The 26,615-nt window shown below is 35.2% G+C and overlaps 2 protein-coding genes across 2 annotated transcripts; both read left to right on the top strand.

The window, feature by feature from the left end:
• On the top strand, window positions 5,178-13,250 carry LOC109225300 (OBERON-like protein). Its single transcript, XM_019389918.1, has 3 exons — window positions 5,178-5,413; window positions 6,829-7,927; window positions 12,409-13,250. The coding sequence occupies exons 2-3, from the start codon at window positions 6,841-6,843 to the stop codon at window positions 12,969-12,971; spliced, it is 1,650 nt and encodes a 549-aa protein (XP_019245463.1). The 5' UTR covers window positions 5,178-5,413; window positions 6,829-6,840; the 3' UTR covers window positions 12,972-13,250.
• LOC109225299 (CASP-like protein 2B1) lies at window positions 20,018-23,669 on the top strand. The gene is made up of 3 exons (XM_019389917.1): window positions 20,018-20,425; window positions 21,186-21,318; window positions 23,163-23,669. The coding sequence occupies exons 1-3, from the start codon at window positions 20,202-20,204 to the stop codon at window positions 23,409-23,411; spliced, it is 606 nt and encodes a 201-aa protein (XP_019245462.1). The 5' UTR covers window positions 20,018-20,201; the 3' UTR covers window positions 23,412-23,669.

Here is a 26,615-nt window from a genome sequence, read left to right as displayed (position 1 = left end):
CAAAAAGTCCACCCTTGATCAAACTTTCCTAAAACTTCAAATTTCCAGTTTTCACCAAATGACCCCGAAATGACCTACGGACCTCCAAATCCACTTCCGGTTGCGCTCCTAAGTCCATAATCACCATACAGAGCTATTCCCATGCTCGGAATCCCAAATGGACGTCTATAATGTAAAAATCCACTTCAATCCAAACTTGTGAAGTTCACCCAAAAATGCCATCTTTCACTATTAGGCGCCGAAACACTTCCGGGTCATCCAAAATTCGATCCGAACATACGCCCAAGTCCGAAATTATAATACGAACATATTGGAACCATCAAATCCCGATTCTGAGGTCGTTTTCTCAAAATATTGAGCGAAGTCAAACTTAGCCTTTTTAACCGACCTTAAGGAATCAAGTATTCTGATTTCAACCCGAACCCTTTAAATCTCGAACTAACCATCCTCGCAAGTCATAAAATAGTAAACGCACCTACTGGAAGTCTTATTTAGGGGAACAAGGTTCTAGAAAGCAACACGACCGGTCGGGTCGTTACGTATAAATAAAGCCAAAATTTCTCCAAAACACACCAACTAATAGAGAGCAAGAAGCATCACTAAAGTGTCTTCTTTTATATTTTGTAATATAGAGTATTTTCTTAGAGAGTTATTTAAAAATACTTGTGTGAATTTCTTTGTACGTGTTTTTGTGAGGTTATTCTCTCAGAGTATTTGAGATTATTTAGAGTGTTTACTCTAAGTTTCGATTCTCTTTTGTAATATTGTTGTTATAGTAAACTTGTCATGTTAAATTTGTGTCTCCTTTGTTTAACTTACTTCCCATTATTATATATTTTGTTATTGTCATTATAACTATCCTCTTCTATAGTATAGAATTATAATTAAAATTTGAAATAAAATATGTTTTTACTCCAGTGGAAACATATATAACATCAATGTTAGGAGTTAATTATATTATAAAAAAATCAAAACATTGAAAAATTTAAAGTGAGCAATTTCAGTGAATCCAAATGCATTTACAGAATTCAAATGCATTTAATATATACACATGATAAGTAATGGTTAACCTAATCTACTCACCGGTCACAGACAAAATTAAAAATGAAAAAAACGATGAAAGAAGCAAAAAGTCTCATTTTATGTACACACCAAATGGCACTGCCACCATTTGATAATATTTTTCTAAAAATCAATTTACATGTAAAGACGAATGCTGATATTAGCATTAAGTCAATTAACTGCTCCCAAAAAGAAGGGTAAAATGGTCAAATAGCAATAACATGTACAAAGAAACTAGACCCCCGGCATCCTTCCCTCCAAGAACTTCCCACCTTGCTCTTGGGGAGACTCGAACTCACAACCTCTCAGTTGGAAGTGGAGGTTGCTTACCATCAGAGCAACCCCTCTTGTACAAAGAAACTAGTATAATACTAATATTCCTTTTAAGCTAATAAAATTAATATATTATATATATATATATACATATATTAATTTTCCCAAAATAATAGCTAATATTTTTTTATATATACAAATTTTATACATCTTTTGACGAGCGAATGCAATTAATTTCGACCGACAGGTTAATTTTATATTTTGCCCAATAAAATTTCTCTCCGTTTTAAGCTGATTGACAAAAATAACCTCCTTTGAAATCCTTACTTAAATGCGTTTGAAATAAACATGATAAGTAATGATAAAACTTAATCTACACATACACAAATCATATCTGACTAAGGTAAAAAGGGAAAAAACGACAAAAGAGAAGTCTTATTTAACTACACACCAAATGCAACTGTAAAGACAAAAGCTGATATGAGCTCATTAATATATTATTCCAAAGAAGAAGGGCAAAATAGTCAAGTAGCAAAGACACTTTCTCAAAGGAGCTACAATTCTTTTTTTTTTTCCAGCCAATAGGATTGCTCCATTCTAAACTGATTGACACAAATAGCCTCATTTGGATCCTGACTTTAATTAACAATGCATGATTTGAGTTGGGTATTATCACTTTTAGCCCGCGCTAAAAACTATTTACATTCAATAGCTGAAAAAATATATAAAATTTGTATAATTTTTATATAATTCGACTATTATTTTAAGAGCAGCTACACAATATCATTTTTCCCTTTGAATTAAAGTGAAAGACAACCAAAGAAAAATACACTTGAACTAACTTATAAAGGGTCTGAACTGCCAAAAGAAATGAATTTAATGAATTCAAAATTTTTGGTCAATTCAATGAAATGTGCATCATGAGAAGAAAAAACACTAAAAAAAATAATTTGGAATTAGTTACGAACTATGTCGCTAATTTATCGTTAAATTACTTGTTGCTAATATAATTTCTCAATAATTCATTGCTAATTCGTCGTTATATAAGATTAGCGACGAATTTTTTTGTTTAGCTACAAAATTTATCTATCACTAATTCGTATTTATTTAATAGTGGAAGGAAGACATCTATAATATAACCAGCTCAAAATTCCGTTAAAGCCCCATTCGATTGACCTGTATGATGATCATAAGCACGTCAAATTCCGCCTTATTGTAACTAAGTTTTTTATTTATATCTTTAGTTCTCTTAAATGTCCTTGTAATGCATTAAAAATATGAACCTTTTTGTCTTTGACTAAATCTGACACTATTTATTTCTATATTCCGTTCCTAGTGGGAAGCGATCTCATTCATTCTTTACTTGTAAGAACTTTGGGTCGAGAATTAGCATACAAGAGTCCGTCTCCATCTCTTTCATTACTTCAATCATCCAATTTTAATTCTCCTTCTTCCACCATCGACTAACATCAATGGAGGTATGATTTTAGAATTCTTAAACACTCTTGGTTTGTTGATTCGATTCGAATGTAATATATTTTTGCTTTTAACTATCTTGATGCAAAGCATACACTATTACAAAAACATTACCGACAGATAAATTCTGTAGCTAAACAGAAAAACTCGTCGCTAACTCTATTTAGTAACTAATTAAGGATAGATTATCAGAAAAAATTATTAGCAACATACAATTTAACGACAGATTAGCGATGAAGTTCCAAACTAATTTTAGCTTTTTTTTTTTCTTTCCTTTTTTGTAGTGATAATTGTAAAGGAGAAAAACGAGCAATAAACATCTGCTAAAAGAACTACTGGATTTGTCTTGATTTTTCAAGTAAAAACTTTCCTTGTCGGCATATCTACTTACATTGAATTTTCAAAATCTTTACAACTATTACTTACATGAAACTGACTGATTTTTAGAGAAAGTTATCAAAATTGGAATGAAAATGCATTTTAGGAAAGAAAGGTGATTGAAATTTTGTATATATAAGCAATGGAAGGAATGAAAACAAGGAGTGGACAACGATGTTATAGAGATCTGGAAATTAATATTTAAGGCTTTTGGTTAATAATAAACAAGTACCTAATCATGATATTTTGGAGAATTTAAAAATAGATATAATCATATTGGTTAGTAAAACTCAATATCTCTGTTCTAAAAGGCAGAATTGGAACTGGCCCGGGGCTCGCCTCGGGGCGGAGCACTCGTAAAACGCCCCTGGACTTATGTGTGGGGCTTAGTTCCGTGAGACTTATGCCTCGACCATCGGAGCTTACGCCCCGGACAAGCCCAACGCCCAGTGTACTGGGCTCGCCTAATAGAACTTTATGCAATTGTGCGTAACTAACCTTGTATATCCTCAAATTTTTTTAATAAATTGTTGGCTGTTCAAAATTACTTTTTTCTTAATCATAAATCATTAAGTTGAGAGTAATTAAAATAAAATTATTGCGTGTTATCCACTATGACTGCAATGATAAATTTTAAATAAATCTTTCATTTAGAAAGTATTTATTTATTAACTTTTGTTATGTCTTTATTATATAATAGTCCATAATTTTTTTTTAATTATTTTCCTAAATATTATTTTTTTCACGTTTACGAGATACAATACTTATTAATTTAATAACTCAGTATTAGCTAGCACAACTATTTACAAATAATTAGTTATCATAGTATAGTATAGTGAATTATGTGTCACTTTATTAACTTGTTGAAATATAAATTGTGAATTACATTTTTATATAAATTCTCTTTAATATTCTTTCAAATAGAAAGCATATTAAACAAAAGGAGTATTTACAAAAATACTAAATTAAATATCGAAATTCTTTCAAGATTCATTACTTGTTAAGAGATACACAAATGATTTCGTATCAAATACATTACTTTTGATGTTTGAGTTGTAACGACGTTGCACCTAATTTGCATATTATGATATATGTCATACTTTCTCATATTATTCATAGTCGAATTATAATTTATAAATATTTTAAATAGGTAATTTTATAATTTTAATGTAATTTTTATAACTATTTTTTATTTTATACTATCTTAAATTTCTTGAAATTAGTAAAATTTAAAAATTCGTAGGACTTACGCCCCATGTCTCAAGGCTTACGCCTCGCCTCGGCAGAGGTAAAACAGCTCGCCTCACGCCCCCGCCTTTTAAAACATTGCTCTATATATGTGTATATACCTTTCACTCCCTTCTATGTGAAGGAGCTACTATTTTGGGGAATCAAACAATTCTTTTACTATGATTTTATTAAACTCTTTCTAAAAGTATTTTAAACATTAAATACGTAAATGGTATTATCTTTCATTTCGTTTTTAAATATGTAGAGTTTATTTCTAAAATAGTAAAAAATCTATAACAAAATTTAAAAATAAAAATAAAAATTGACGCTTGTACTCGAAATCCGTTCTCATAAGGAATGACACTTTTTTAAATCTGAAAAAAAAATTAGTTGAAATTTTTATTTATTTTTAATGATATACTTTTATAATCATATAAAACTTACGATATATCTAATATCACAAGTTTAAGACACCTAGAAGCAAACAAGTCTTCTTCCTTTTTTTCTTTCGAATATTTAGTAATTAGTACTACTAACTACTAGTATGATATATTTAAAACTTTTTAAGAATCTTTTTTCTTTTTTAAATATCGTGCCTCCTTAAACTAAGGTCTTATAAGTTGAAACGAAGGGAATTGTTTTTTTTATTTTTAAAGAAAAACAGAGGTAAACAGAAAGTCAAAGACGCGGAGTAGGAACAAAACGTGGGTCCCAAAAGATTAGATACTGATAATCCAAGTCATCCGACCACCGTCTACTTGCCAGTTCGGTCAGCCCCCATTTTTCTTCACTTTTCCTCTTCAACGTAAACATAAGAAAAAAAAAAAACAATTCTCTACCTTTCTTTTTCTAAAGGGGAGAAAATTTGAGAGCCCATTTTTTCAAATTTATTTGTATTCATCCGTGTTCTTTTTTGTTTCCAAGCCCCAATTTTTTTTTTGGTTTTTTAATTTAACTGCTGTGGTAATTTTCTCAATCAATTTAGGAATTTCAGGTGGGTAATTTTTATTCTACTAACCCCAGATCTTAGTTTTCTTTATTTTATATGTGCATGTGGTTATCTATTTTGTGGGAATTAAGAATCTGGGTGTTCTTACTTTTTGTTTGATCTAGTGTCACTTGCTCAGTTTTGTGCATTTTGTAGAGACATAATTTATTTCCCCTATTTTGTGATTTTTTTTTTTTTTTAGTTTTGTGGGTGATTTTCTTAGTGTTTAATATGAAGTTAGTAACTTTTGTTAGTTTTTTGAGATATTGTTATTAATTTTTGGGTGATTTTCTTAGTGTTTGATATAAAGTTAGTAAATTTTGTTACTGTTTGATGTAAATTTTAGCAGGTGTCCTCTATTTGCCCTGTTTTTGAAGGTATAAATGTGAGAATATTATTAATCTATGGGTGATTTTCTTGGTGATTGGTATAAAGTTAGGAACTTATGTTAGTGTTTTGACATATTGTTAGCAGGTATCCTAATTTTGCCCTGTTCTGTAAGGTATAAATGTGAAAGTAATTTTTGGGTGATTTTCTTAGTGTTTGATATGGAGGGGAGCCTATAGGTCAAGGGTTCGAGCCGTGGAATCAGCATCTGATGCTTGCATCAGGTAGGCTGCCTACGTTACACCCCCTCGGGGTGCGGCCCTTCCCTGGATCCTGCATGAATGCGGGATGTTTCGTGCTCCGGGCTGCCTTCCTTAGTGTTTGATATAAAGTTAGTAACTTTTGTTAGTGTTTGATGTAAATTTTGCAGGTGTCCTCTATTTGCTCTATTTTCCCTGTTGTTGAAAGTATACATGTGAAAATATTATTAATTTTTGGATAATTGCTCTTAGGTTTGGCATAAAGTTAGTAATTTCTTGTCGGTACTTGTCCAAGGTTTGTTTTTGTAATTTAAGTGTTTGTTAGTAGAATTTAAGGCAGCTTTTGCATGCTGCTGTAAGTTTGGTAGGAAGCTGAAATGCTTACATCTACTCAAGTTCAATAAAAAAGTCTTTCTTTAGAGTAATGGAATTAGAGAAGGTATTTTGAAAGCAGTAGAGTAATCTGAAAAAAGTAAATGTTAGCTTAGTTTGGTAGTTTTGTTTGCAGAAGATATCATTTGTAGGATATGCTTGTTGGTACTTGACAAGATATGATGTTCTATTTTTTTCCGCTGTTTACGGACCGTAATTTTGGATACTTTTTATTGAATATGTTTTTATGTTTAGAAAAGATGAGGTAATCTATCTTGTGATTTTTATGCATTTTTTGTTCCTTTCAAGGGAAACACTTGTCAAGTGAGTCCAAATTTTTATTTTGGATGTGAAAAACTTTTTGAAGCATACGGGATCAGACATTGGTTTGTTTGTTTTCTGTTTAGCCCATTTCTGTACATTTGCTGATACGAACCTTTTGTGGCTCATTTTCATCACCAGCGTATTGGAAAAATGCTGCCTCCACGCCAACAACCACGGCCTGGTGGACTTCAGACATCTCTATCCTTGGTCTCTCCTGATGCATGCGGATCTCCTAATCCTCAAGAACGTGGCTCGACCTCTGATCAGGCTCGTGATTCACCATCTGAAAGTGCTAGTTCACGTGAAACTTGGCCAACATCTGACGCTTTGATGGCGAAAAAGCTGGAGAAGGAGAAAGAGAATGGCTACGCTGAGCACTCTGTTGTCCGCAATATATCAAACTCTGATAAAATGTCCCTTCGAGACATTGCCCGAGAAAGAGTTGATGTTATAGCTGAAAGGATGCGAAATCTCCCAGATGAGTATCTAGAGAAGTTCAAACACGAACTTCGACTCATTCTTGAAGGATTAGGTGGTGCTCAGCACAGAGAGGAGTTTCTATTCCTTCAAAGGCTAGTGAATAGTAGAGGTGATTTGACGGATGGAACCCTGATTATTACATACCGCACCCAGCTAGAAATTCTAGTTGCTATCAAGACTGGAATTCAGGCCTTCCTGCATCCTAGTGTCAGTCTCTCTCAAGCTTCCCTCATTGACATTTTCTTGTATAAGAGGTGCAGAAACATCGCATGCGGTAGTATGCTTCCCGCAGAAGAATGTAGCTGTGAAATTTGCGCGAAGAAAAATGGTTTCTGCAACCTTTGCATGTGTGTGATCTGTAACAAGTTTGATTTTGAGGTGAACACTTGTAGATGGATTGGTTGTGATCTCTGTTCTCATTGGACACACACGGATTGTGCCATTAGCAATGGGCAGATTGGAACGGGCCCGTCTGTTAAGAATGGAGCTAGCTCAGCCGAGACGCTCTTCAGATGCCATGCTTGCAGTAGGACATCTGAGTTGTTAGGTTGGGTTAAAGATGTGTTCCAACACTGTGCCCCAAGTTGGGATGCGGAAGCGTTTGTTAGAGAGCTTGACTACGTCAGAAGAATTTTCCAGAGAAGTGAGGATGCGAGAGGCCGTAAGTTATTTTGGAAATGCGAGGAACTCATTGAAAAGCTGAAAGGTGGAGTTGCAGACCCTATGGCTTGTAAAGTGATCTTATCCTTTTTCCAAGGTAAGCCTCATTTCCACGGTTTTCTTATTTATTATCAGATCAGTGTTTATTGATTGATTGTTTTGGGCCATGCTTACTGAGAAACGGCTGAAATGACTTGGTACATCCAACAACAAGCCAAAGGCAGCAGGTTAACAAATAAATTGATTACTGGTCCTTTGTCCTTTTGCTTCTTTGATATATAGTTAGGGTTCTTTTGTATGCTAGGTGCGCTAAAGGGGTTCGTATTCCTCTGGTAGGATCATTTACTTGACCAATAAGCTCATGCAGTGTTTATCAAGAAGATTTATCTATTGGATAAATAACCAATCATCTAATTTAATGTTAAACGTTTAAGACTAATACGCTCTTGCCAAACTTCATTATTCATTTGCTTATCTATCAGCAAAATTACTTCTCAAGCCATCCAATTCTTTCTTTCCTTAGTTAACAATAGTTGTATTCCAATGTTTGCGGGTTCCTGAATTTTTCTTTCTTCCCTATAATTTGTTTTTTTAAAGACCCAACCGATTTGCATAGGCCAGTGACGAAGCCAGAAATGTTTTCAAGGGTGTTCAAACTTGAAAGAAGCAGAAAAAAAATTCCGACAAAGGGTGTTCAATATAGGTTTTATATATCTAAAATCAATATTTTACTTCTATACACAGTGTAATTTTTCGTAATTTTTCTGCGAAGGGTGGTCAGTTGACCACCTTTTGCTAAACGTGGCTTCGCCCATGGCATAGGCTGATGGCCTTAGGTAAGCAGAATAGCAGAGTGAAAGGAGAAGAGTTGCATGCAACAAAGAATTGGGTGATGAACACTAAAAGGCGAAGCAATTAGCATTTAAGGAAAAAATTGAAAGATGGACCGTGGAACTTAGAAGTAGATGTAGATAGAAGAAAGTGCCGAAAGGAGAGGAGTTGCTTGCAACAAAGAATTTGGCGGTGAAAGCTGAAGGTATAAACAAATTAGCATTTAAGGACAAGATATTGAAAGATGTGGTCTGGAACTTAGTTCTTCATGTATCCATGCAAATGATGGTCAGGTAGAGATCGACTGGTCTGGGGAGAGGGAAATAAGAAAAGAGGAGGAGAAACATGTTCACCAAATTCCCCTCATATGTACAAGGGGAAAAATAGTCCTTTTATTGTTCAATCCGGTGGATATAGAATAGTTCCTAGATCACAACCAAACTCACACAAGTTCGAGTTGTAACCAGATTATAATTTGAATCTGGCATAATCCGGACAAGTCAAAAGAATTTACCAAATATGAAGACACAATTTGATAGAGCAACTACTTAGAGATGGAATTATTTCCTATGTTGCGCGGACTCTCCAAAATACTGCCGGACCCATGTCAGATTCTCCAAAAATACACCGTTTTTGGAGAATCCGACACGCACCCGGCGATATTTTCGGAGAGTCCGAGCAACAAAGGTTATTTCCATAAACTATGTGAAGTCAGAAGTGAATTTGGCCGATCCTCTGACTAAACTCTTGGGAAGAAAATTAATAGGGAAGAAAATTAGTAAGTGAATCATTTAGGGGGTATGGGACTTTGTCAGTGTGGAATATCAACATTGAGGGTAACCAAACCTATGTGATTGGCAATACCATGCATTAGGTTCATATGGGTAATAACATTCTTGATTTATTATGCACTACTAAAGGTCTCTATAGTGCAAGATTGCAAGGAAAGTGTGCTTGAGTTATTAAACTCTTAATCCAATCCATATTCTTTATAGGTGGTGTATTGCACTGCAAAATCCACTTGATGGATGGAACTAGAAGTGTGGAGTGAGGGTTGCTCCTATGAAACTTGTGACAAAAAAATTCTAGAGCATTCATGAATAACCAGACATACGCATGGCCTATTAGCGACAAAACCACAGTAAACAACAAAGTTTGTTGGGGGTAATAATGTAATAGATAAGACACCTAACATACAACAAGAATTCTTGGTTCACCCAGAAGTTCAAAACTTCACCAATTATTCTGTAAGTTAAATTTTATTTTATCTAGATATGGTTCATAGTCCAGAAGACACCAAATTCGATGTTTTATGGTCGATTGTGGAAAACCCAACAGATAATTATTTTTACTTTTGTCTTTAATATCCCTTTTGAGATATGGGGGGAATTGTTAGGAAAAAGTGAATAGTATCTCAAAAGGGAAGAGTCCCTTATTGATTATGAAAATCTCTAGATTCATTTTCTTGAAATTGAGTGTTAAGAAAATGTCTTGTTTTATACTTACTAGAAAATGTTTGGATTCATCCTCGACTTTAGTGTGTCTTAAGTTCATATAAAGGATTCTTTATTTCAGAATCCTAACCGTTGGGCCTTTATTACAATTATGAGCATTATTTACCCACTACCACCTTCTGATTTTTCCTTCGTCTATATATACATTTTATACTTTTCTTTTAGGAGACACTTTGGGAAAACAGAATTACTCTTCTTCTTCGCTATCCTAAACTATTGGGTTTTCTACTCTAGAATTATACGTTGTTGTTCTGCTCCTATATTATACTAGAAGAGCTTGTCGAAACCTGGGGGATATGCCTACTCTTGCGAAATATCCGGATGATATCCTTGACATGCCTCAAGTTTAAATAACTTCCGTGTTTTTTCCACAAGAGCAGAAACAATAAAGATTAATTAGAGAAAACCTAGCAGATCAACAGAAAGAAATTAAAGTTTTTCTATTTTCAGTGTCTTTACAGAAGGGAAGGTTATGTGTATATATAGGTGAGGAAAAATAAAATGTTATAATGGATGAAGAGTGGTCATAATGGTCCAACGGCTAGTAATTTGGAAAAATGACCCATTATTTGAAATAAAGAGAAACTAATTCTAAGAGAGTGAATTTGGATATTTTTTTGGTAAGCATGAATCTGGATGTTTTCTTCACACTCTGGATTTTCTTAACTAATGAGAGACTCTTCCATTTTGAGATACTAATCCCATTATTCTAACAATAGCTATCTCTGGTGACCTCTGGCCAGTAGTCCCAGCCTTTTGGGATGCGATTTTGAGCGCCTAAGTTGTGCATTTCCAATGTACAAAGGATTTAGTGTTTCATCACAACATGCAACTAATTTAACTTGCTGTTGTCTCGTAAAACAAAGATGGGAGGGGAGCATGTTGCTGTCTGAAATAACATGTACCCTTGATTTTCCAATCTTTATGTTTGTGGATTATTTGTTGAACAAAGTTGGTCTCACCTCTAGTGCTTGGAGACTATTTGTTTTTGCTTGGTGCTTTATGACTACTTGTCTGTTTCTCGATGCATTCTTACCTATTACGTCAGGCAGAGTATGTCAATTTGCAAAATTTGAGGTGAAAATCTAACGCATCTGAAAAGAAGTTTAATTTGAGATATTACAAACTGCACAACAAACCGGTACAGATTTTAATACTACATATTCTCTGGAATTCTTTTTCTTTTTTCCAAGTATTATGATTTGTTGCTAATGTACTGTTAAGGTAATTTTCTTCTCCCCTTGGATGCTTTTCTAGTAGGTTTCTGTTCTTTCCTTTTAGAGAAAAAGCATACTAAGGTAAATTTGGTTTTTGTTGACAAATAGAATAAGTGAGCTTCAGTATGTGATGGTTCTTCATCCTTTATTTGTTACCACTATCATTCTTAATGGAATATTATGTCTCTGTAAATTGATCGTTGTATAAAGAACTACATGCTCAAAGGAAATTAGAAATGAATTTGATAAGAACTACGATAATGGTAGTTTGTTACCTTGAAAAGCTAATTATTGACATCATTCAAAATTAGAGTTGATTGACAAAGGAAGGTGATGTATTCAACTAAAGGGTTGATCTGTATAATTCAAGAGAAGGGGGGAAGGTCCCTAGGATTATGAAGGAGACTCCTCGTGTGATAAACACATTTAGAAACATAATTGGAATATCATTTGCTTTTCTGTTTTACTTACTTTGGTCGCGTACGCTCTACCCTCCCCAGACCCCACTTGTGGGATTTTACTGGGTTGTTGTTGTTGTTGTTACTTTGGTTGCACTCGGGGTTTTCTTCTTGTTTCGGCATTGAGTTTGAGAATTCTACCGAGAGAACTTATACTGCTGTTATTTTATCAACTATTGAGTCTAGCGTTACTTGATTTATATGACTGATTGGAGTTGGGTAAATTCTGGGCCTAATAAAAGGTTTATAGTGTCTTCAAGGTCTCAAGTTCGAAACCCACTGGGTGCAAACAATTTCTGAGGGCCATCGGACTGGGTAAAACCTGAATTAACCGTGGTGCATTTGCGGGAAACTCCTTACCGAGGGCCTGTGCACCCCCGGGATTAGTCGGGGCTCTTAGAGACTCGGACACCTGGTGCAAATCAAAAAAAAAAAAAAAAAGGTTTATAGTGTCTTTCTCTAACATAAGCAACACAATGAAAAAATCAAGAATCTCAAATACAGAGCTTTTAAAGAGTTTTAGTTTTCGTCTTTGAAATGTTTTTCTCACTTTTTCAGAGCTTGATGTGGATCCTTCGAAGAGTCAAGACAATGACGAAGGTGGTCGGCTCATAGCTCCACAAGAAGCATTTAACAAGATTGCGGATGTAGTACAGGAAGCCATCAGAAAAATGGAAGCAGTAGCAGAGGAAAAGATGCGGATGGTTAAGAAAGCACGGTTAGCTCTTGATGCATGTGATCAGGAGCTCAAGGATAAAGCTCGGGAAGTGACCTCACTAAAAATGGAGAGGCAGAGGAAGAAGCAACAAATCGATGAGCTTGAAAGCATCGTAAGGCTTAAACAGGCAGAAGCCGATATGTTTGACCTAAAGGCCAGTGAAGCTAGACGAGAAGCTGAGAGACTGCAACGAATTGCACTCGCCAAGACAGAGAAGTCAGAAGAGGACTATGCTAGCAGGTATTTGAAACAACGATTAAGCGAGGCTGAAGCAGAGAAGCAGTATTTATTTGAGAAGATAAAGCTTCAGGAAAGTTCACGAGCGTCGCAGAGTAGTGCTGGAGGAAGTGACCCTTCCCAGATGATGTACAGCAAAATCCAAGATTTGATTAAGAATATGTAGAATGTTGCTTCAAAGGATGAGGGGTTATCAAATGACATGAACTCCATGGTTCTAATTCCATAGAGTAGTCTGCCCCTAAAATTTACTTGGCTTTTGGATGTATGAATTGGTTCTAACCTTTTGGTCTTGATAATTTTTCTTTTATTCTATGCCTTCTTTTTTATGATATTAGTTGAGCTCAACGTAAGAAGTGAGGATTCGTATCGCTGACCTCAACTTGTTTGGGATTAAAGACGTAGTTGTTAATTGTTGCCTACTTTGTAGTTGTTAATTGTTGCCTACTTTTTCTGATGGATAAGCTAAAAGAAAAGTAAAGGCAGGAATTGCATTTCTCTTAGTCTGGATGTGACACAAACTTAGCTTCCTCATTTTACCTTTGAACAGTAGTAAATGAACATTATTTGCTTGAGCTATATCAGAACAAGATTTTCCCCTGTATTTAGGCAATGCAACAAGAAGTTAAAATTTCTTTTAATGCAAAAAAAAAAAAAAACAATTTAGGATTAAACGGTCTTGTTTTTTGTTTCCCTTGTTATTTGCATACTAGAATTTTTCCAAGAATTAAACAGTCACTACTAGTCCCTAAAGGGCAGTCTGGTGCACTAAACTCCCGTTATGTGCGGGATTCGGGGAAGGGTTGGACCACAAGGGTTTATTGTAAGTGGTTTTACCCTACATTTTTGTAAGAGGCTGTTTCTACGACTTGAACCTATGACCTCCTGGTCACATGGTAGCAATTTTACCTGTAACACCAAGGCTCCCCTTCCATTACTAGTCATTAGAGGATAGTCCGGTGCACTAAGCTCCCGCTATGTGCGGAATTCGGGGAAGGGCTGGACCACAAAAATATGTTGTACGCAGTTTTACCCCACATTTCTGCGAAAGGCTGTTTTCACGACTTGAACCCCTGACTTCATGGTCACATGGCAGCACCTTTACCAGTTACGCAAAGGCTCCCCTTCCACTACTAGTCACTAAAGGGCCGCCCGATGCACTAGGCTACCGCTACGTACGGAGTCCGAGGAAGGGCCGGACCATAAGGGTCTATTATACGCAGTTTTACCCTGCATTTCTGCAAGAGATTGTTTCCACAACTTGAACCTGTGACTTTCTGGTCACATGACAATAACTTTACCAGTTACGCCAAAGCTTTCCTTCCACTACTAGTTACTAGACATCCAAAAGAACAATGGAGATAGAGAGAGTTTAACCATAATAAAGGTTGACAAGTTACAGGTTGGGTCTGAAATGTGGGGATAAATCCATAAAAGCAGAAGATTCATAGAACAATATAGAATTGACACGTTGGTCAATAAGCATGCAATATTAATAGAGGCAATAACTCCAAATTTTGGGGGGAAATTAAAGGGAATTGGAGAATGACCATTTTTCGTATTTGCTAGAGCTTATTATTTCCTTTCTGCCAAAAATTAATGCAAAATCTCTTCACGTGACATTTGTTGAATTCTCCATTTCAGACTGACATAAAATTAATGTCCCAACATTATGGACTTTTAGGAGCGTTTGGACATAATTATTTCTTTTTGTCCAAAATATATTTACAAATCAGTATTTGGTTTTACATTTAACTGAATTTTTGAAGGCGAGTTACAAAATTAAAAAATAGTTTTTATCTCTTTTTCAAGTAAATAATATTTTTCTATGACAAAACTGCAATATTTTTTTAAAGTGACATAATGTCCAAACACAATTCTAAATTTTAAATATTTTTTCATATCCAAGCGCATACATATTCCTCCAGAATGTATTATATACATATGAGGTTTCATTATCATATTACTATCTCTCTATCAACTCGACACACTTCCCAATTCAAATCTTGACCATCCACGAAATCATAAAATAAATTAGGAGCTATAACTAACATAAATTAGCAAAGGAGAAAAAGGTTTTCTTGTTTAACTCTAAAAACAAAAAACAAAAAATATCACATAAATTGGGACGGTGGAAGTATATTTTAATGGTAGAGCACTTCTATCACCAATTGATAGGTTAGATGTTCGAATCACACACGAAGAATAAATGAAAACATTATTGATCCTCCCACGTCTTTAATCATTTCGAAACTTCAGGCTTTCCAGAATCTACCTTAAGTTGTCCAAACTTACATTATTTGTTGCCAAAAACTATGGGTGTCCAACGGGACGGGACGGGATGAGATTTAGGCGGGACGGTGGCGGGACGGGACGAAACGGGACGGGACAAACGGGACGGGACGGGACGGGTTCGTGGGCCTTAAGTGTATTTTTTTTAAAAAAAAAATTCTAGTTTTTTGAAAATCACTATGTTTTTAAAGTTTGCAACGGCTAGATTTTTGACTTATTTAATAAACTTAAATATTACTATGTTAGTATGTTAAAAAGAAAATTAGAAAACTAAGTAAAGAATTATAAAATATTAAAACAAAAGACTTGTAATAAAATAATCTAGTAAATATAAATTTATAATAGAGTTATAATTTATTTAATATAATTTCAAAATATTAACTATTAAGTAACACCGACAAATCATAAAAATAATTCATCTCTTAGAGCCATTTATTTTATTAATAGAACTTTCAAATCTCAAATACAAATACAATTCTTTTGAAGAACACCTAATCTACGCAGCCACCTTCTAGGAAGGGTTCTGTTTGAACTAGGCCTCTTAGTAGCCAATTACAAATTATCATACTAATATTTGTAAGCTCCTATATAGCTTCTTTGTAACTTATCAATAATATCTCTTGGATATTCTACTGGAATTGGCAATGTTGATTGATGTTCCATGAGCTCCATGCCATTATCGCTCCCAGTGGTAAGTATCTCATTGTATTCTTCTTCCTCCCTAGTGGTTAGTTTTTCAAAACCAAGATTTCTTCTTTCTGAATTAATCCAATCTCTGAATAAGACGGAAATCTCTAGACTGTCCTCCGCTAATGAATGTCTATGATCTCCAATTTGAAATCTTGCCGCGCTAAATGCACTCTCCGCATGCTACTGATGGATTGAAATAGCCAGGATATCTCGGCCATAATGGAAATGGTGGAAAAGCCTTGCCACGCTCCCTCCACCATGACAAAAGTTGTTCTTGCTTCTTCGTCTTTAATATTTTTCCAATCCTGATTAAGATAAGAATCAAGTTCATCATCAATAGAGGAATCAAAACCTGTTATATCATCCATATCTTCCCATAAAACTTCTGCTCCAGACTTAGAAAGTAGAAGGAGCAGTTTCAGTACTAGTTGTATCCATAGATTTATATTTATTAAACATTGATCTAGCATAAAATATATAGCTAGCTTGGCAGTTTTTCGAGAGATGGTTGTTCATTTTCTTGAATTTCTAAATTCTCATAAATTTTACGACAAGACCTTGTACCTTTAGTTTTAAAGATGGGTTAAGTAGTGTAGAAATTAAATAAACTTCGGAAGTAGGGTAAAAATACTTTTTTAAAATTTAAAATCATATTCTTTAATGGCTGTAGCATAAGTTGAATTTTTTTATAACTTACCTAAATACAATAGAAATTCCACAAACATACCCTAATATTTGTGTAATAGTAGTATAGTATAATACCAGAAAACTTGTTTGTAGCATAATAAAATTTTTCTAAAATTTAGTAAGCTCTCTCTATTTCATCCCAATCAGAATCAACATTTTGATCAACAGGGTAAGCATTATGCATATTAAATACTTTTTGGATGGGCACCGATAATCATAAGCAACTTTAAGCATTTCATAAGTAGAATTCCACCTAGTACAACATCTTTTGGAATTTTAAATGGAAAGGCAGCACTCAGCACATTGTTGAGCAAATTCCGAATTCTACTTTGTTTATTGAGACGAAATATAGCCACAAGCATGTTGTATTTTACTACAAAGCATCAGAAAATAATTAAGACCATCTTTTACAACCAAGTTAAAAATATGGCATGCACAATCTAACATGAAAAATTGTTGGATTAATTGGACAAAGTCTAGATTTTAGCTATTTGCCGCGTTGTGTTAGCAGAAGCATTATCTAAGGTGATAGTTAGAACTTTATTAATAAGCCATAAAAATCAAGTATTTGTAGAACAGAGTTGCAATATATGCTCCAGTGTGTTTAGAATCAACAAATTTATATAACCAATAATACGTTTTTGCAAGTTCCAATGATGATCAACCCAATGACACAGTAACAGTTAAATAATCACAACCATTAGGACTAACGACCTATATCAGATGTGATGTACATTACAATCCAAAGTGATAAAATACACAACGAATATACTGAAGATATTCAGTGTGAAATTTTAAAAATATCACTTTCTAACTGTGGTCTTGGGAAACCTTGAAAAAGCAGGGTTATAAAGTTTCTTGAATATAATGCACAAAAGCAGGGTGAGAAGGAAAAGTAAAAGAAGAATAGGGGGTATTTATAGTAGAAAATGGCCAAAGTATCAAATATTAAACTTAGGGGTTATATTAAAGTTTGGGGGGGAGGGGGGGGGGGGGGGGTTTGGGGGTGTTTTGGGGGGTGTGGGGCTTTTTGGACGTTGGCAACGACTAATTTTTGCAATTTAAGCCGTTGCCCAACGGCTAGTTTTTAATAAAAAAAAACAGGCGGGACGGGACGGGACGCGGGACGGGACGGGACGAAGCGGGACGAAACGGGCGTCCCGTCCCGTCCCGTGTAGTCTTTCGGGGCGGCCCAGTTGGTTTGGAGGGAATTATCTGTCACGGGCGTGATTTCTGTCCGCCAAAATCAGCCTGCGCGGCAGTCAAGTCCCGCACTTGACTCCGGCCTTCTCACAACACTTAGCCAAAATTACAGCAACTTTGGACTTAGAATATTTTTAGACAGCTTCAACATAGTAAGTTTAGGAACGCTTTAGGCAACGAAATTTAGTAAAGGCAACAGAAAATTAACAAGAACACAAGGCATAATTACAGGAAACTCTTTTCACAACTTTTTATTTAACTCGAGCATACAAAGAAACTCAAACTCAAATTACAATGCCGTGTACAAGAAGATCACTCTTGACCCTCAGATTTTCTCACAAGACTACTCTTAGCCTTAGATGTTTTCACTCTTAAAAACAAACTTAAACATGCACTCATACACGTTTTTCTCTCATCCGCCCCAAGCATAAGGATGCTGCCCATTTATAAAACATGAGACAACCCCTTTGCCTTACACTTGTCGCACTTAGGCTTAGACACTTGTCCCACACAACCCACTATTTTAGCCTAGTGTAGTCAACATCCCCTAACTACTAAGATCATGTAAGATCATGCTAATAATAATGGAAACATGGCCCAAAAACGTGCTAACACAATCTGCCAGCTTTTTAGCAAAAGCCAACTGCTGCCTATGTGCACAACATGTGTCGTGTAACCGCCCTTGACTTGGTCAATCTGAAGCTTGCTGCCCATGTACGTGCCTTGGTTTGAATCAGGCGCCAATGCCTTGTACTCAGGTGCATTGTAGCCGCATTTTGCCCATGCCATTGCCCACGCACATGGCCCTTTGCCGCGCTCCAATGCCATGACAAGTTTGTCTCACGCACTGCCTTCCATTGCACTTAGCCTGCCTTTGCCACTTCGTTTTTGCCTTGCATTGGCATCACTGCCTCATGCCTTGATGCGTTTGCCATGATCAAGTGCACCCTCAGTTCGCATTTCATTGTCAAGCCCTTGCTAAGCTGCCTCGCCTCCGTCAAAGCCTTGACCATCATTTGCCCGTTTCCCTTTTTGCTTTGGTGCTACTCGTGCACCTTAGCTTGGCAACACTCTTGCTGCCCCAAATGACAACACTCTCGTTGTCAAGTGAAGCTCAAAGTGGCGGAGGGCTAACATTATCCATAGTGATGACCTGGGATCGATCCACCCTCAATGTCTTCTGCGTCTGAGCCTGTCGCACAAAGCTTGCCTAGTGCAGTTTACATCCTTTGTGTGGTTTGCAGCTATTACATAGTGGGGGGTTTACCCAGTATAAATAGAGTGCTCACCCGAAGGATAGAGGCTGTAGCGTGCAGGTTTTCCTAGATTTCAAAAAAAAAATATATAAAAAAGGTGAGATTAAAACAACAAAGTGAACCACCTACTTATGTCCCTTTTGCTATTCATGACAAAGAAATGGGTCAATCATAAATTCCACTATACCTACCGCTGAATTAAGAGAATTGAAGGCACACCTTACTCCTATCTCTCTTAACTCTCAAGCATTATCTTGGGACAAGAAACATATTGGATCTTCCCAAAGATTTTAGTCCTAAATTTCAAGTTTTCTTTCCCAACCTAGTCCTTAATTGCTCAACCCCACACGTCAGATTGCTCTCATTCAATGCAATATTTATTACTCCATCCATTTTAATTTATATGATATGTTTTGTTTTCCAAAATTTAAATTGTGTGAATTTTGATCAATATTTTGAAATGTATTTTTTTTTAATCAAATTGACATAAGATGAATTACAGTTTATAATACTTTTCATATAATTTTTTAAAAATCTAAATTTTAATTGTAAAATACTGAGTTAAATTAATTTAATTTAGCTTCAAAGATGAGTCAAATTGATTCTTGATAAGCAGAATGTGTCTTATAAATTAAAACAAGAGAATATTTGTGGTTTAGTTATGCTGGGATTAGTTATACTGGGATTAGTTATGCCGGGGTTAGTTATGATGGTATTATTTCTTATTGGCTGTTTGGTATGTTACATTAATCCTAGAATTGTCAATTTTACTGTTTTATCCTGAGATTACTATTCTACCATCTGCCAGACATAAGTTATCCCGATGCTATATTTTGTTTTGGGATAACTTATTTCAAAACTAATACCAAATAAAAAATAAGACAGTATCAAATTTCCCAATTCTTTTTAGCTTATCCATCGTACCAAACGATGCCTTAATTTTTTTTCCATCTTTTGGTTGTGTGATGCTAAAGCCACTAACTAGGACACTTGGCACAGTGCTGCAGAGCTACATTTAAGCTCAATCACTACAAATCAAGCAATTTAATAATAGTGCCCAGAAAAGTTAAAATAAAATCTAACACCAAAAATGTGTAGTAATATTCTAATAAAATATTTAAAAAGGTAAAGCTTAGTGGGGTTCTCCCCTACTATATATAAGCGGCACGGGCTATGATGTTTTTGTACTGTAGTGTAAACTTTCCTGTGAACTGAATTATATTTCTAAGGTATTTGATTTTGTGAGCTATTGGCTGAGTGTAAAAATCATGAGTTATTTGGGTATTGGAGTGAGTCCAGGGAATGTTCCAATTCATCATAGGAGTAATTTGAAGGTAATTGATAAGAGAGTGAGGTTAGCTGAGCTGATATTAAGGTGTTTAATTTGTGGTTTAGCTGTTCTTGCTGCTCTTCTTATTGGTACAGATAGTCAAGTTAGAGTTATATTCTCAATTCAGAAAAAGGCTAAGTTCACTGACATGAAATCTCTTGTGTAAGTGGTTTTTGCTCTCTTTTTTATATTTGCTTTGTGTATATGGTTTGTTTAGCTTGTAATTCAAAGATAGGAAAGTGTCCAAATATCTTAATTTTACCATCGGTTTATGAAAGGGAGTGAAGGGAGCCTTGGCGTGGCAGTAACTGCCACGTGACCAGGAGGTCGGGTTCGAGCTGTGGAAACAGCCTCTTGCAGAAAATGCAGGGTAAGGCTGCGTACAATAGACCCTTATGGTCCGGCCCTTTCCCGAATCCCGCGCATAGCGGGAGCTTTGTGCACTTGGAGCAACAGTAAAGTTGTCTCGTATGACATATAGAGCACTGGATCGAGTCGTGGAAGCAGCCAGATAGACGGTCTACATTCCAGCCCTTGGGGTGCGTCCTTTCCCAGACCCTGCGTAAACGCGAGATGCTGTGTACATAGGCAGAGTCATTCATACTTTTGTTCTTTAGCAAATTGTCTCGAATTTATTTTTGACTTTTAACAAAAACGCGAGAGTCTAGTGTGGATTTTAAGTGCTAAATACTTTGGGAAAAAGGTTCAAATTTACTCATACTTTTGATTATGGTTTAAAATTATCCTTTGTTATACTTTTTCTTGTCAAAGATAGTATGAATGGTCCCAAAGTTTAATGGATGGTAAAATTAAGATATTGTGTATAGTAGATTAGCATATTTGACCCTTCTCCTTTCAAAGATTAAATGTTAAAGACTTGAACTTTGTTAAAGGTTTGAACTTTTGTTCTTTTCTTTTGCAGTTTTTTAGTGATAGCTAATGGATTAGCTGCTGCCTACTCACTGATTCAAGTTATAAGGTGCATTTTGAGTATGATTAGAGGAAGTGTTCTTTTCAACAAGCCCTTGGCTTGGGCTATTTTTTCTGGTGATCAGGTACAAGATATTCCTACTTTGCTTCTCCTCTGAGGTTTTTGTTAGTGATTCATAAAATCTGCTTTATTTTTTTTACTAATAAAAAAATTTGATATTCCAACGGTTAACTTAGAGTTTAGAACAAGAAAGGATCTTTCAAAGCACCATAATTACTAATTAGTGACTCTGCTGTAAAAACTTAATTTGTGGTAATTGAAATTGACCTTTTTAATGGTTGAACCCTTGCATTATACTTGAGAAACTGAGCTGATTCAAGTCAGGCATATCCTCTTGTACTTATCTCAGATGGACCTTATTTTACTCCATTTGTTAGTGTGATGGGGTTCGAGCCGTGGAATCAGAGCCACTGATGCTTGCATCAAGGTAGGCTGCCTACATCACCCCATAGGGTGCGGCCCTTCTCCGAACCCTGCGTGAATGCGGGATGCTTCGTGGACCGGTTAGTGTGATGGGGTTGCTTATTGAGGGAATTTTTTGTAATGTTTGCCTCTTAAACATGGTGTTGATACATTGCTTGAACTAGAATGGAATTATATTTGGGTCAAATAAGACCCAAATGGGTAAAAATCCCTGGTAGTCCAGTCCAACCTGGAGAGAATGCCAAAAAGTAGTTTTGAGGTTAGTCTAAAGTAGTCCTTCAAAAATATACATTGAGCAGTTCTGGTTCTTTATGCTTATCAAATTTGAGCACTTTTTGTCTCTTTATGTTTAAAACACAGGACAATTGTTATGTATCACAAATTTGGCTCGTAAGAAGCACGCGAACTCTTAAACTTAAGAAAAAAAGCATGAAGATGAACTTCTCTTGATTCATATTCTCCCAATTATTTGGTGTTTATTTTTGTTGTTTCCTCTGGTGCTGATCTGGCCTGCTTCTGCTGCTGGTCTTGTTTTTTCTTAGGGTACAAATTGAGGGTAATGAATTGGGAGAGGTCTGTCCCGATTATTTCTTTAGTTTTAACAGTTCACGTGCTTTTCACAAGTCAATTTTGTGATATATAACTAACGTTGTGTGTTTTAACCATAATTGAGACCAAAATTACTTAGTTGTGGTAAATGTAAAGGAATACAACTGCCGGCGTTATATTTAAAGAACTATTTCTAATTTCATACCAACCCCCAAACATAAGGAAGTATTTTTGATGTTTTCTAATCCATGTTAAACCCAAGACATGGTATGGAATTAGTACTTATTCTCCTTATCCTTGAATCAGACAATGTTTTGTTATCTAATATATGCTGCTCTTACTACTTATAAAGAGAATGTCATGATAGTTTGTACCAAACGATATCTACTTATCATGGTTAAGTGATAAAATGAGGCAAGAATATATACTAATTAACTATGGTTAAGTGGTAAAAGTTTATGTGCAAATACGTGTCGTGCGCATTTATTGGTTTAGTGTGAATATTGGGTATGGTTAAGTCTTCTTCCCATTTAATACAATCTGATATCGTCATTTGCTTATATAACTATCTTCTTCAGCTTTTTACTTTTTCTTTTCAACAGAATACTCAAAACTATACCCTTTTAACGTTCTGGAGGTGTCATTGAAGTTCAAAAAAGAGTCTTGGTTATTGTTACAAAGTCTCAGGGTTTTTACTATATTTTGCTCCACCAATACCATATTTACAAAAGTTTAACCTCTGTGTACTGACGGGGTATAGGTTTTTGACATCATCAGGTTAAACGACCTGTAAGAACCGGTTATTGTGTGTAGATATCCTAATTTGGTAACTAAAATAGAACATGCGATAATCGGTGTATTAATAGGCAAAATTTCTTTACGCTAATGTATATAAGTAAATCCTATTTATAATATGTCCTTTTCTGCTGCGTGCAGTTGATGGCCTACTTGACATTGGCTGCAGTGGCAGCAGCAGCACAATCGGCAGTATTTTCCAAGTTAGGTCAAACAGAATTACAATGGATGAAACTTTGCGATATGTATGGCAAATATTGTAACCAAGCTGGAAAAGGCGTTGCAAGTTCTGTAATAGCGAGCCTTAGCATGATCGTCCTCTCTGGTATTTCTGCCTTCAGTCTTTTCCGATTGTACGGAAACAGTGCAGGAAAGGGTAATGCTAAATGATGCGTAGAGAAGGAGTAGTAGTAGTAGTAGCAGCAGCAGCTCAACCTTGGCTCTTCTGTGACTCTTGACCTTAAAAATATATGTAACTTGGTAGATTTTGGTCTTTTTTGCTCTCTTCTGTTGAGCTGGTTGTTGTATAATAACTGATTCTGGTCTTTCTTTGGTTGAATGCCTACCTACTTTATTTGGTGAGATTTAATGTACAGTGTTTCATTCTTCTGGACTCATTTGAATGCAGAGATGCTCTTGTATGGCAAACATGATAATTGATCTGCGTACAACTACTCTTCCCAGACCCCATTTATGGGAATACATTGGGTCCGTTGTTGTTGTTAGATAAACAACAATAACAACTACACATCAGTCCCAAACAAGTTGGGATCAGCGATATAAATTCTTTTCTTTTTTTGTGTGTGTAAGCTCATCTCGTATAATACACATGCACCCAAGGGGTGTCAGCCGATACCCCTTCGTCGGAAAATTATACTGTTTAGCTTGATAATTTTTAAAAAAATATGTATTTATACTATGTAATGACACCCCCTTGGCTTCTTGGTGAGTTTGTTTCTTTATATTTTGACTCTCCTTAATAAAAATTCTGGCTCCGCCACCAATACGGATCTTTCGGTTCTTATTAAGCATAAAGTTGTCTTTTTTGTTCAAGATCGCGTTGCAATTAATATGTGTATTGTCGAGTATGCTAATGCGAATCTCTAGACGTCATAATAAAATATCATCATCGTTTTCGTTTTGTTCCTGTCGTTTAACTTTTGAAAGCGCAAGTTTTCAAAATGAGAACAACTAAAATTATTCCAAATCAAAAGATCAGTTTAATTTGCAAGCTTACTGTAAAATCATTATTCTGTGATGTAAATGTTTAAAATATCAGTATAATAGTTTTCATGTGGAATGTGGTCGTACAAGTATTGGTCAATAAAATTCCTAACTCTGGACATTGAGAGGAAAAGGGATTAAAAAAAGAAAGAAGAAAAATAATAAAAACATTTATCTGAAAAACTAATTTGTCAGGATTATTTTTCTTTCAGTATCTTTTAGTTTATGGCTGTCTTTTACTTTTTGGTATAAACTACTAACGAGTGGCGGGTGCTAAATTGTTGGTTTTTTCTCTCTAGTTTTTTGTGGTAAAGAATAGATTTTTTATTGCTAAATTAATTAGTCAACACTTAACAGTGAGAAGTGTTGTAGGTATATTTATTCCAGTATCTTTTAGTTGGTATAAACTAATGGGTGTTAAATTATTGTTTCTTTTCTTCTTCTAGTTTTTGTGGTTAAGATTAGATTTTTATTGCTAATTAAGTTGATTAGTCTATAGTCGAAAGTGTCATTGGGTTATAGGTATATACTACTAATGGGTGTTAAATTGTTAGGTTTATCTTGTTTTTCTGGTAAAGATTAAATTTTTATTGCTAATGTTGAGTAGTCAGTTTGTTGAAGAGCATCTTTTAGTTATAGGTTTCAAACTCATAATGGGTGTTAATTTCTTGGGTTTATTTTGTTTTTCTGGTGAAAGACTAGATTTTTATAAGTAAAGATTAGTCAATTGTTGAAAGTTAGCTCTAGTTTCTGCTTTTATTGTGCGACGGCGAGCATTGGCGCAATGATAGAGTTGCTCTTTTAGTATAATGAAGAAACGTCTAACCTCTACACCAAAATCATATGAAATCGGTATATTGGAATCAGCAGTAACGACGGTCTCTTAGAGGTTCGAAGGGGTGAAAAGAAAAGGGGGAAATTAACCAAATGTCGGTGACAGACCATATTTTAAAGAAGGGTTAGGGTCGGGTTGGGTAATGGGTTGGGTCGGACCCATTATAAATTTAACCGGATGGTTTTAAGCTTGCCACGTGGCCTTTCCGTTAAAATAAGGGCATATATGTATAATAGTATAACGTTAGGGGTTTGGATGTCCTAATAGTATAACGGAGGGCTTTTTTAAACTATTGATGATGGTAGAGGGACAGATCAGACCCTTTTCCGAAGATTAAAACTTACCCTAGTCACATCCTATATTTACACAAAATCATATTAATTTACAATGATTAAGTATAAATTAAGGTGAAACTGTGTACTATTAATTAACTATGATTTAGTGTAAACAAGATAGTAAGTTTTTAGGCTAAATACATATAAAACTCATCCAACTTGGTACCATTTTCCATTTTGGCACTTTATCTCTATCTTGTCCATTTTGGCCCTCCAACTCTATTTTTTATGTTCCATTTTGGCCCTCCAACTCTATTTCTTATATTCCACTTTAACACAAAAGCTGAAACCAGTGCAGAAAATATAGCGCGTGTGTATACACAAATCTGAGATGTAATAAATATCCAATAAAATGTTGCCACCTGGTTTTTCATCCACGTCAAACGGGTCAATACTAAAATACTTGAACCCGACCGTATTTTTTCATCCACTATTGCCCCATCTTCATTCTCTAAGTTCCAAAGCTTTCATCTGCCGATTTCGTACCTGGCCCGTTTAGATGAAATAAACCCACCAAAAATACGGTCGGGTTCAGGTATTTTAGTATGACCCCTTTGATATAGATGAAAAAAACCTGGTGGCAACATTTAATTGGATATTTATTACACCTTAGATTTGTGTATACACACGCGCTATATTTTTGCACTGGTTTCAACTTTTGTGTTAAAGTGGAACATAAAAAATAGAGTTGGAGGGCCAAAATGGAACAAGGTAGAAATAGAGTGCCAAAATGAAAAATTGTGTCAAGTTGGACGGGTTGTATATGTATTCGGCCAAGTTTTTATCACCACCAATACAATAAGACCAAAATAATATGATGAATGAGATCTCTCTACCTTTAATCAGAGATCTCGAGACATGACATAAATTTTATTAAAAAAAATTCCTACAAACACAAAAGTACGTTCTGCTTAAAAACAATAATTTCATTTCCTAATAAAAAGAGAAATGTATACTTTTAACCGCTCCCAAAAATAATAATCGACAATATATATTGCACTTTTGGTTAACAATATTTCGACCGACCAGCCAATTTTATATTTTGTAAATAAAAACAAATTGTTTCTCTAAGACAAAGCAAACTCAAAAGATTTCAGCTTGTCCCCGTATTACAGGCAAAATTATGTGTAATGTGGTCGTGCAATATTGGTCAATAAAATTCCCAACGCTGGACATTAAAAAAATAAAATATAAACGTTT

Source organism: Nicotiana attenuata, chromosome 5, assembly GCF_001879085.1.
Source record: "Nicotiana attenuata strain UT chromosome 5, NIATTr2, whole genome shotgun sequence".
In the NCBI taxonomy this organism is placed as follows: Eukaryota; Viridiplantae; Streptophyta; class Magnoliopsida; order Solanales; family Solanaceae; genus Nicotiana; species Nicotiana attenuata.
This window is presented reverse-complemented; position numbering and strand designations above follow the sequence as displayed.